This window comes from Xenopus laevis, chromosome 9_10S, assembly GCF_017654675.1.
Source record: "Xenopus laevis strain J_2021 chromosome 9_10S, Xenopus_laevis_v10.1, whole genome shotgun sequence".
Classification (NCBI taxonomy): domain Eukaryota; kingdom Metazoa; phylum Chordata; class Amphibia; order Anura; family Pipidae; genus Xenopus; species Xenopus laevis.
In genome coordinates this window covers 104,713,031-104,725,550 of record NC_054388.1, presented here as the reverse complement: position 1 = coordinate 104,725,550, position 12,520 = coordinate 104,713,031, and the positions used below count along the sequence as shown (strand labels likewise).

The 12,520-nt window shown below is 40.7% G+C and overlaps 1 protein-coding gene across 1 annotated transcript; it reads left to right on the top strand.

Annotated features, from left to right (window-relative positions):
• Positions 1–318: 318 nt before the first annotated feature.
• Positions 319–11,448, top strand: sox8.S (SRY-box 8 S homeolog). Its single transcript, XM_018239299.2, has 3 exons — positions 319–973; positions 7,577–7,815; positions 9,101–11,448. The coding sequence occupies exons 1-3, from the start codon at positions 558–560 to the stop codon at positions 9,829–9,831; spliced, it is 1,386 nt and encodes a 461-aa protein (XP_018094788.1). The 5' UTR covers positions 319–557; the 3' UTR covers positions 9,832–11,448.
• The last annotated feature ends 1,072 nt before the right edge of the window (positions 11,449–12,520 follow it).

The window sequence follows — 12,520 nt, the reverse complement described above, 5'->3', positions numbered from 1 at the left end:
AATAAAAAGCTAAATAACTCAAAAACCACAAATAATAAAACACGAAAACCAATTGCAAATTGTCTCAGAATATCCCTCTCTGCCTCATACTGAAAGTGTATCCAAAGGTGAACGAGCCCTTTAACCCTTGCAGTGATGATGATGATGATGACGGCGGGTTCCTCTTGCTGCTGATCACAACATTTCTTCGCACAATCCCACGTGGGAAGCGGAGCGAAGTCTCGCCACTCCCCTGCCCCTCCCCCCAAGTGCGCGGACCAATAGCAGGAGAGGGGCGGACACTCGCCGCGCTTAAGTACTTGGCACTTACAAACTGCAGTGAATACTGTGGGAGCTGCAGCGCTGTCACTCAGTTCCCCTAGTCGCTTACAGCGGGCTCCCACAAATAACTGGATCTCATTAGGGCAGATTTCCAATCTCAGGACTATTGGCTGCAGTCGCTGTGCTGTGGACTGATCACCGGGAAATTCATCCGTGAATTCGGCATCCAGTGCCAGTTTTACGCGCGGTGCGCTTCCTGCGCGCTTCTCCTCCTCCGCGCAGTGTCCGGCTCCTCAATGCTGAACATGAGTTCGGACCAGGAGCCCCCGTGTAGCCCCAGCGGCACTGCCAGCTCCATGTCTCACGTTTCGGACTCTGACTCGGATTCCCCGCTGTCTCCAGCCGGCTCAGAGGGTCGCGGCTCCCACCGACCCCCGGGCATCTCCCCGCTTTCTGGAGACGGTAAAGAAGCCATGGATGAGCGCTTTCCAGCTTGTATTCGGGAGGCAGTGTCCCAGGTGCTGAAAGGCTACGACTGGAGCTTGGTGCCTATGCCAGTCCGGGGATCCGGGGGCCTCAAGTCCAAACCTCATGTCAAGAGACCAATGAACGCCTTTATGGTTTGGGCACAGGCAGCCAGGAGGAAACTGGCAGATCAATACCCGCATTTACACAATGCTGAGCTCAGCAAGACCCTGGGGAAGCTGTGGCGGTGAGTATCAGGGCTGGGCACCTCCACTACTTCTGCTCCTCATCTCTGGCCTTTTTAGCATTGTCTGAAAGCTAAATGGGGGTCCCTAAAGGGGCTTGGGCTGTATGTACATGGAGCTGACATTTTTATGCTTTTCTAATCATGAGTCCTATAACATGCACTTTCTATAAACTGAAATAATTCTTTACTTTGCCATTGATTTGCCTAAAAACTCTCTAAACCTCGCTGGCCTTTTTATAGATGAGATGTCTAAGGGGGGTTATTTATCAAGCTCCGAATATCCGAACCTCGAATAATAATTATTTGATTTGCCTAAAAAGTCGCTAAACCTCACTGGCCTTTATAGATGAGATGTCTAAGGGGGGTTATTCATCAAGCTCCGAATATCCGAACCTCGAATAATTTGTAGTTTTCGGAGCAAAAACAAAACCTACTAATTATTCGGCATCTAAAAGCTCTCAAATGTCCTGTATAAGTCAATGGGGAAGGTCCCAATGTCTGCGCTGATGTCCGTACCGATAGCCGATGATTCCAAGGATTTCGGCACGAAAAATTCAGAAAACTCTAAAAAAAAATTTAGTTTTTGTGGAAAACTCCGAACAATTCAGAGTTTTCGGGGCAAAAAAAAAAACCTACGAATTATTCGAGATTTATTAAAATCCGAAACAACTGACATCTAAAAGCTCTCGAGGTCATGTATAAGTTAATGCGGAAGGTCCTAGTGTCTGCGCTGATGTCCTTACCGATATCCGATGATTTTGGGAATTCGGCACAAAAAACTCCGAAAAAATCTCAGTTTTTGCGGAAAACTAAGAACAATTCGGAGTTTTCAGGGAAAGCGCTGAAGTTTTTTTCTTCATTAATAAGGTCCATTTGGGAATTCGGAGTTGTTGGATATTAGAAATACTGAGATAAATTCACAGCTTGATTAATAACCCCCTAACTGTCAGCTGCCCTTTCCTCCTTTATCACCATTGAGTGGAATCTAGTTGAAATGGAAGTGACATGTTGGAAGTGGCTTCTCTGTAGTTGTCGTGTTTGTGGGTTCCTCTCCTGGCTGCCAGCCCCAATCAAAGGGCTCGTGTAGTCATCATTGTCATGTTTGGAACCTTTTAAAATAATTGATGGCGGTGATTCATCATGCAGCGTTAATGTGACAACCCCAACCCAAAACCCAAGGCTTCATGCCTGATACTTTTCTGTTTTCCAGGTTAGAAAATAACCGCCTTCGCTCATATTTCTTCTGGCAAAAACTTGCCACCTAATTTGGGGAATGTTGTTTTGGTTGGTAGAGATGGGCGAATTTTTTCGCCTTGTTTCAGCGCAAAAATGACGCCCATAGTCTTATATGGCGTTGTGCGACAACATTTTTTTGACGCCCATAGACTTTAATGGACGTCCGCGACATTTCGCCGGCGGCGAATTTTTGGCGAAACAAAATGGGTCAAATCCGCCCATCCCTAGTTGGTACAAGAAGTTATAGAGCCGGGCGTTCCGTTAGTTGCCAAATAAACACTTCTGTGCAGGCTGATAATGGCATGAATATTATCACAACTGTTCTATTCTATTTAGGGTAGATACAATTATTTTGGGAATTACCCTTATGTGTCTTATATGAATAGCCTAAAGAATTAGCACTTGATAAAAAAGCAAAACCATATCCATTTATTTGTGAGGCTAAGTGTGCTAGCAAGCCTGCTGCCTTTTACTTGTTTTGGATGGTCAGGGGTTAACGACAGGGTTTTTGGGATACACATATTGGAAGTTGTTGTGTTAGTCCCAAGCAGGGTTTATGAGATTAACCTTAGCCTTCCTAGTGTGCAGTAACTGTACAAGAGCTGACAATTCTCAGTGCAGAAAACATAACATATCTTCATAATAAGGGTTACAAATTGCCATACGTCCCCCCCCTGTAATGCCACAATACCCCAATTACATACGAATATCCATCAGTGCTATATAATTAAGAATAAAGTTTTCTGTAGACTCATTACAGGGTTCTCTTCTCTGATGATTCGTTGATCATAATTAAAGCCGTTACTTAATTATATGAGGAATTACTGGATATCTGTCATTCAGTCTTTTATAAGAGAACGTACGCCCCCTCGAAGTAAAATATTTCCACTCCCTGTACTTATTGTTGGTCCTCGCCATAGGGTGTTGTCTGCACCTCCTCAAGGTCAGGTCTCATGATGGGCCCGAACGCCCCAGGGTGAAATTCTCTCAGGGTTACACCTGGAACTTTCCAAAAAAAAAAAAAAAAACGTAAAACAGGGTAACCAAATTCACAATCAGAAAATCCTAATTATACACAGTCTCTGAATCTATAAAAAAATAAAAAAAATGTTGTTGCTCGATAGATGGACATGGTAAAATAAAATAACTTTATAATATAAGTAATATTTCAAGTATAGTTTTAAGACAAAAGACAATGGACATTTGTTGGTCATTGTTTCTTCTCCTAAAAGGTGACTCTTTTTATGTATATTCTTCAGTGCAATAAATTCATTTAGATTTTCAGAAACAAGTCCGCTTCCCACCTGCCCCCCAGTCGAGACTTGCAAATGGTTTAGCTTCTCCTTTGAATAAACCTTTTGTGCAGTCCAATCCATTGAGACACCAGGAGATCCACACAGCCGTGTGTCAAAAATAACTTCTGCTCAGACCTGCGGGACTCATGAAACGCATATGGGATATTTCACTGATGATGGGAAAGTACTTGTGTTAGAACTTTTGTGTGTGTTTTTTTTTTTCTTTGAAGAACATGCTGGGTTATTGTAGCACATGTGATAAAGACATTGGGTAGACTCCCACGGAGTGACTGGTAACCTCTTTTTTCCTGGCAAAATCACAGATACATTTAGAGCTGTCTTTAGGAGGGGGGTTTAAAAGGCAGCAGTTTCTGGGGGAATGAATAAGGGAAAGCTACTGTAGCAGCAGAAATGAGAAGGGAGTGTGACTGTGGGATAACAGGTATAGTAGGAAGAGATGGTGTCTATAGTAACAGTGGGATAATAGTCTCTGGGAAGGGAGTGTGACTGTGGGATAGCAGGTATAGTAGGGAGAGATGGTGTCTATAGTAACAGTGGGATAATAGTCTCTGGGAAGGGAGTGTGACTGTGGGATAGCAGGTATAGTAGGGAGAGGTGGTGTCTATAGTAACAGTGGGATAATAGTCTCTGGGAAGGGAGTGTGACTGTGGGATAGCAGGTATAGTAGGGAGAGATGGTGTCTATAGTAACAGTGGATAAAAGTCTCTGGGAAGGGAGTGTGACTGTGGGATAGCAGGTATAGTAGGGAGAGATGGTGTCTATAGTAACAGTGGGATAATAGTCTCTGGGAAGGGAGTGTGACTGTGGGATAGCAGGTATAGTAGGGAGAGATGGTGCCTATAGTAACAGTGGATAATAGTCTCTGGGAAGGGAGTGTGACTGTGGGATAGCAGGTATAGTAGGGAGAGATGGTGCCTATAGTAATAGTGGATAAAAGTCTCTGGGAAGGGAGTGTGACTGTGGGATAGCAGGTATAGTAGGGAGAGATGGTGCCTATAGTAACAGTGGGATAATAGTCTCTGGGAAGGGAGTGTGACTGTGGGATAGCAGGTATAGTAGAGAGAGATGGTGCCTATAGTAACAGGGATAATAGTCTCTGGGAAGGGAGTGTGACTGTGGGATAGCAGGTATAGTAGGGAGAGATGGTGCCTATAGTAACAGTGGATAATAGTCTCTGGGAAGGGAGTGTGACTGTGGGATAGCAGGTATAGTAGGGAGAGATGGTGCCTATAGTAGCAGTGGGATAATAGTCTCTGGGAAGGGAGTGTGACTGTGGGATAGCAGGTATAGTAGGGAGAGTTGGTGCCTATAGTAACAGTGGGATAATAGTCTCTGAAAGGGTGTGTAAGACAGCAGGACAGCCCTTATTAATATAAATAAAGTGGGCTCTGACAAAGCTTGTTATGCTCCGGGCCCCACCACAACTCAAGACAGCCTTGGATACCTTGCCAACCCAAACAGTGTTTGCTTGATCCACCAGCAAACTATTTAGGTTCTTTAAGTTCTTTAAATCCTCTAAAACTGATCTTGTACAGTCAAAAGCCACAAGACGGGGCTTTGTGCGTTCCCATTATATGATATTATATGCAAAGCAGCTTTTCCACAGCTGCAAAAACTTGCTCTGTAATGAAAGCATTCGGATCAGGCAGTGAATTCATTATAAATGTACAATAATTTTACATGCACCAGAGTAACCCAATAGGAAAACAGAAAGGAAAAAACGAAAATAAAGGACAAAGACCCTAAAAGCCAAATTCCAAAAGTAATGTTTGCAGGGTGACGGATACGTTTCCAAAGATAAGTTTGCTTTATGCCATATTTAAATGACGATTATAAGAGGAGGGAATGCATTTTGTTTACACTTTAAAAGACTGAAATTGGAAATAGTCGCAGGGACTGATCAGCAGCTAATACCATGAATTTAAAGTTTTTTTTTTTAATGTTTCAGAATAACTGGTACAGTTTTATTTTCTTCCGAATATCTCTGGTCCATAAAAATGAGTCCTAATCTCAGCCGGAATAATATTGAGATTGACATTTATGTTACTATGTAGTTAAATATAATTACAATTATATATTACTTTTAAACTTTTTAATTTTTTTAATTTCATAATTTAAAAAAAAAAAGAAAAAATCCTTTAACAAATGCCGACAGATGACAGTTGATCATTTACATTTCTTCAATCGATTGAGACGAAATTTTTATCGCAAAAGGATTGTGACTAAGGAATTCGGACTCGAAACATGAATGAAATATTTCACCGCTTGTGAACGCCATTTCTTAATAGTTCATTTGAAACAATCTATTAAAGGGATACTGTCATGGGAAAAAACATTTTTTTCAAAACGCATCAGTTAATAGTGCTGCTCCAGCAGAATTCTGCACTGAAATCCATTTCTCAAAAGAGCAAACAGATTTTTTTATATCGAGTTTTGAAATCTGACATGGGGCTAGACATTTTGTCAATTTCCCAGCTGCCCCTGGTCATGTGACTTGTGCCTGCACTTTAGGAGAGAAATGCTTTCTGGCAGGCTGCTGTTTTTCCTTCTCAATGTAACTGAATGTGTCTCAGTGGGACATGGGTTTTTACTATTGAGTGTTGTTCTTAGATCTACCAGGCAGCTGTTATCTTGTGTTAGGGAGCTGTTATCTGGTTACCTTCCCATTGTTCTTTTGTTTGGCTGCTGGGGGGGAAAGGGAGGGGGGTGATATCACTCCAACTTGCAGTACAGCAGTAAAGAGTGATTGAAGTTTATCAGAGCACAAGTCACATGACTTGGGGCAGCTGGGAAATTGACAATATGTTTAGCCCAATGTCAAATTTCAAAATTGAATATAAAAAAATCTGTTTGCTCTTTTGAGAAATGGATTTCAGTGCAGAATTCTGCTGGAGTGGCCCTATTAACTGATTCATTTTGAAAAAAAATTTTTTTCCCATGACAGTATCCCTTTAAACAAAAAAACTGAAACAAGTGTGACGGTCCGTTACAGTAAGTAAAGAGGATGCCGAAGAATTTTGAAAATAATTGTCATTTTCAAAAAAAATTTTAGTTCTATAGTTTTTGAAATGGATACTCTTAAGAAACATGCATATTTTGTGCATTTTATAAAAAATAATTAATTAACAATTCAAATAATTTTAAAATTATATACAAATTTATTTGAGAAGGAGAAATGAGAAAACGGAGAATTTTTTTTGGGAAAATTTTAGTAGCAGATGAAACACTTCTAGGCCGGTCTACTTTCTATGGTAGATCTTGGGAAAAAGATCAGATGATGAATATATTTAATTTTATAACATAGAAATTGATCAGATTAGTTAATACCCATTCATTGGTAGTTATTGAGTAATGAGAGATTTGGCATTGGCAGTTCTCTTTTGGGTTCTGGAAGGTCTGGTGTTCTCCCATCCAGTATATTTTAAAATTGCTCATTAATTAGGGCTTCATGGGGCCCCTATTAGAGATGGGCGAATTTCTCCCGTTTTTCTTTGCCGAAAAATTCACAAATGTGAAATTCGGGAAACGGGGAAAAATTAGTGAAACTCGAAAATGTATCCCTGCTTCAATTTTGATGCCATCGTCAATTTTGATGATTGCAATGATTTTGACACAGGCGTTAAAGTCAATGGGCGTCCGAATAGTGTTGACACGCGGTTTTGACGCAAACAACTTTTCAGACGCGTGTCCAATATTTTTTGACGCCGGTGAATTTTCAGAAATTTATTCGCAGGTGGTGAAACGATGAAATTCACGCCAGGCGAATTTATTCCGCCATCAATAGCCCCTATACCTCCTAGGGCCCCTGGCAGCTGCAGGGTCTACTTCCTCTGTAGTTACTCCGTTGGTTAAATACGTCATGGGACATGGGAAGTCGTATTGTTGGCCTTTGTTCTTCAGGGCTTTCAATTCCCTCAGCATTGTGTGTTCAAAACGTGTTTCCCTCAAACAAAATGTATTGAACAGTTTGGAAATCATGATTATCCATTTCGTCTCCTTGACGTTCCCGACCCCACTCATGCAGATGTTTTCTTCTCCTCTCCCTCTCTAGTTTACTGAGTGAAAGTGAAAAACGTCCCTTTGTGGAGGAGGCTGAGAGACTGAGAGTACAACACAAAAAAGATCATCCCGATTACAAGTACCAGCCACGTCGAAGGAAGAGCGCAAAGGCAGGACAAAGTGACTCGGACTCCGGAGCAGAACTGGGTCATCACCCTGGCTCCCAGATGTACAAGAGTGAATCAGGAATGGGGAGCATGGGAGAAAATCATCTACATTCCGAGCATGCAGGTATTTTTCATTTTATGTGTTCTTGGGGTCCTGGTAGTAAGTTGCTTGGCTAGGTCAAGGTCACCAGTTGAGTGGATCTCTTCCTGATTTGCTCAATTGCACGCTTGGCCAAATCTGGCATCACCTTGAGTATGACTGTCTAAAATTCTTCTGTGCAGCCTCTGTGTCAACAGAGGGAGGCAAAAAACCTACTTTCAGAGAGCGGCAACTGAAACCACCATTTGTATTAGTCTGAAGTTGGTTAATGCTTCTTAAAGGAGAACTAAACACTTTTTATTAAAATCCCATACCCCTACCCTACATAGACCCCCCTCCCTGCTCTCCCCAAGCACAACTCTGTAGGAAATGGTATACGGTATAGTGGCCCTTTAAAGGAGAACCAAACCGTTTTTATTAAAATCCCCTACCCTACTCCCTCCAGCCTAGGTGTTACCCTGAGTAAATGTCCCTAACTCTTTACTTGCCCCTTGTTGCAGATTCAGGGCATCAGTGTTCACGGGCACCGTCTTCTTCTCTTCGGTAATCTTCGGGTCTTCTTCCGGTGATTTGGCAATTTCCATGGCTTTTGGCGCTTTCGCGGGAAGAGAGCGTCGTGTCAGTGCATGTGCAGTTGACACAATCTGCTGGTCCCAAACAACTGCACATGCACTGACACTCCAATCTCTTCCCGAAGATTACCGAAGAGAAGAAGATGGCGCCCGTGAAGATGATGCCCGAGGGGTAAGTAAAGAGTTAGGCGCATTTACCCAGGGTATCACCTATGCTGGGGGGGGGGAGTAGGGTAGGGCATTTTAATAAAAAGGGTTTGGTTTTCCTTTAAAGGGCCACTATACCTTATAGCATTCCCTAAAGAGTTGTGCTTATAATACAGCACATGCAAGGTGATGTTGGTCGGTGGTAAAGACCCTTGCAGCCAACAAACTTGAGCACAATGGTTGTTAAGGTGAGGCTTATTCATGCCTCTTCCAAATAACCAAAGGGAATAGCAAAATAGATCCATTTAGAGTAGTCTAGTAAATTTGTCTCCATAAAAGACACAATCACTTTAAAGGAAGGCAAAAATACCCCAAAACATTAAGATCTTTTGAAAACTTGCTAAGATAACTTCTGCAGTAAGCCTTATCCTAAAATTCAAATGAAATGCGACCTTTCCATTGATAGCAATATAAATGCTGCCCACCATTCTTTTTCTTGAAGGTCTTAACATCGGTCTTGACAACACAGAAAACCAAATGGAAAGCAACTCACATTTTTAATTTCTCTCTTGCTTTTGTGCTGTCATCAGGTCAAAACCATGGACCTCCAACTCCTCCAACCACCCCCAAGACTGATCTGCATCATGGTGGCAAGCAAGAGTTGAAGCATGAAGGCAGAAGGATGATGGACAATGGGAGGCAAAACATCGATTTTAGCAATGTGGATATCGGTGAACTGAGCAGTGAAGTCATCAACAATATAGAAGCCTTTGATGTGCATGAATTTGACCAGTATCTTCCCCTTAATGGCCATGGGGCCATACCTGCTGACCATGGGCAGAATACAACAACGGCACCTTATGGGCCCTCATATACTCACGCGCCTGGAGCCACACCAGCTCCTGTTTGGTCACACAAGAGCTCCTCTACTTCCTCTTCTTCTTCCAGTGAGTCTGGTCAACAAAGGCCCCACATCAAGACAGAGCAGCTGAGCCCCAGCCATTATAATGACCAGTCTCAGGGGTCACCTACCCATTCTGACTATAATACCTACAGTGCCCAGGCATGTGCCACCACTGTGCCTACTGCTACAGTGCCCACCTCTTTTCCAAGCTCCCAATGTGACTACACAGACCTTCCAAGCTCTAATTATTACAACCCATACTCTGGTTATCCATCCAGTCTCTATCAATATCCCTACTTCCATTCATCCCGGCGGCCTTATGCTACACCCATCCTCAATAGCTTGTCCATCCCATCCTCTCACAGCCCCACCTCCAACTGGGACCAGCCTGTCTACACAACCCTGACAAGGCCATAAATGTATTTGTATCCTTGAATGAAGGACTATAATGCCATAATAAGGTCTCTGGTAGCTGAAATTCTTCCAGAACATATGCACTATGACGGAACAGTGGGAGAAGCAGTGCCAGTTTCTAAGTGCCTGCTGATAAACTGAGGATTTTTTTTTTCTACTCTGAAATGGGGTGGTGGGCCCTTAAGACTTCCCCAGAAAATAATTTAGGCAAAATCTAATCGGAAAGCTATATTTTATTTTATGGGCTGTGATGTGACATCAGATGAAGAATAAACCTCCTGCAGGAGGACTTTGAACAGTAGGTGCCAAAAACCTTTGATATTTTATGTGAAACCAGACCAACAATTCTGATTCTACTCTGACCAACTCATACATTTCCAACAAGTCTATTTCAGTGTGACGGTGAAACGCAAGAGGGTCAACCAACGTTCCCTTTGGGTTACTCTACTACTGCAATAACTGTTGTAGTATTACCTGTCTCGTGGCATTATCTAGCATTAGGCAACATGAGTCCAAAAACTCCAACGGGACACTGTCGTGCTGGGGCCCCAGTGCATTTTACTGCATTGTCCGTCAGCTGTTTGACTGATCTGGACTCGAGCGAGGAAATCGTAAAACCCTTGTCTCTTCGCCCTGCCTCATGTTTCTTTTTTGACTACAGAGAGTCCGTTTCCGTGGAATTTTCTAAGCAATGTTTTAACTGTAATTACGTTTTTTTTTCTAAATGTCCTTATAGTTTTGAGAGCTGTTCAAAAAAATTATATATATATAAATATAAATATTTATGTTTCCTTATTTTAATTGTTTAATGACTTTATTTTTTGGAGAAAGGCATTGTAATTAATGGAGAGAATGAATTTTTCGGCTCGGCAGAGTCTGTGAAGTGGGGCGACTGAATTTGCAGCTTATTATTCCGAACCTTGTGCTTCCGAAATTCCGTTTATCCGAAAAAAGAAACCCCCCAACAAACGTTTCTGTCATTTTTTTAAATTTGATAAGGGCTAAGGCATACGCAGTGAAATTGAAATTTATTCCCAACCAAAAATATATCCTGGTTTAATAGCTGTCATGGACAGATTTGTATTTCAAATAAAATTTGAATTTTAATTAAATTTAAAAAAAAATAATTAATTGGCAGCATCAGGATAGAATTAATTTTAATTGTAGAAGTATATTAGTATTAGTATTATATTAGTATATTATAGAAATATTTTTTTAAAATAAATATACGTATCTGCCTTTTTCTTATTAAGTAACAAAAAATCTACAACCAAATCCGTTATTTTAAAATTTTATTTGAAGACCAAACGAATTATTTTGTGAATATAGCCCAATTTAAATCTAAATATTAAAATTACTTAAATAAAAAAAAAAGAGATTTATCTGTCAAGGGACCAGTCTCTCCCCGGAGATCCGTAACACTAAGTACATCTCTGAATTATTTTTTTAATATTTCGATTTTGACTAATATCTGATGTTTTGCTTTATTTAATTTTTTTTATCTGTTCCGTTTCATTGTATGCTGCGCATATAATAATGTCAGTTTTATGATAAACTTGTGCCTTTGGAAAAATATATATATATTAAAAAAAAAAAAAGGAATGGAAAAATTAGAAATTATTTTTTTTTCTATGTTTTTCTTACTGTTTGTTCTCGGATCGTAATTCTTGTTACACATTTTAAGCGAAATCCTCTTTTTTTTTTTTTTGCAGATTCTATTTTTATTCTGTTCGAAGTGTGAGTCCATTTGTAGCTTGCGGCTGTTTGTTTTTTTCATTAAGCAAAAGCTAACTTGTTTTTTTTTATTGTATACGCTATCTTTTGAGAAAATTAAAAAATGGCTTTTTATCAAAATTGCTTTGAGTCTGTCGTCTTTAAACTGAAAAAAAAATCACTTTTATTTTTTAAATGGTAAATTCTTATTTAAATTGCTTTGTCTGTCATCTTTATATTGAAAAAAATCACGTTTCCTTTTTTTTTTTTTCATGTTAAATTTTTATTCCAAATACAATCAATCTGCTGGCAGTAAATTATTTCCAGGAACGTCTACAAGTGGTTACTACTGGCAAAGCTCTTACAACTGTCGCAGTATATCAAAACTGACCTTTTTTTTTTTTTTTTTTTTGCATCTTACTATAAACGCTATCTGCGGTTGAGCCGGATGCCAGAATTCTTGATCGAGAAACATTTTATTACATGTGTTCTAAAAAAGTTTAACTGCATTGTAAATTTGGTATATTTGATGGCAGAATTCCGTCTCTGAGCTTTGTCTGCCTGGCTGATATTAATTTGAAAAAACAACCGTGAAACCATAATATTGAGTCTGGGACCAGCCTGGTCTGAAGCAGAGGTGGAAAATAGATGTCAGCTTGCCTATTTACTAAAGAAATTGCTCACGGTGCAAAATTTAAACTGTGTGGCCTGAGGCTCTTTTGTTAATTTACCATTAGAGGAGTATTGGGTGAAGGTGGGTGGCACAATGGCTCAATGGTTAGACCCCATTTTAGAGTAGGGATCTTGGATTTTATTCAATCTTGGCCCCTATCTGCTTGAAGCTTGTCTGCTCTTCCTGTTTCTGGGTCGGGTGGTCTCCTCCTACATCCCCCAAAAAACATACAGGCATGTTAATTGGTCCCTGATTAAACTGATGTCCAGTATGTGAACCTTGGATTGTAAGTGAACTAGCCACCAA

Excerpts from the sequence above, each read along its gene's own strand:
- sox8.S (XM_018239299.2), top strand. The coding sequence starts at position 558 with ATGCTGAACATGAGTTCGGACCAGGAGCCCCCGTGTAGCCCCAGCGGC. Across the intron at positions 974-7,576 it reads ACCCTGGGGAAGCTGTGGCG|TTTACTGAGTGAAAGTGAAA; the intron begins GTGAGTATCAGG and ends CTCCCTCTCTAG. Across the intron at positions 7,816-9,100 it reads TCTACATTCCGAGCATGCAG|GTCAAAACCATGGACCTCCA; the intron begins GTATTTTTCATT and ends TGCTGTCATCAG.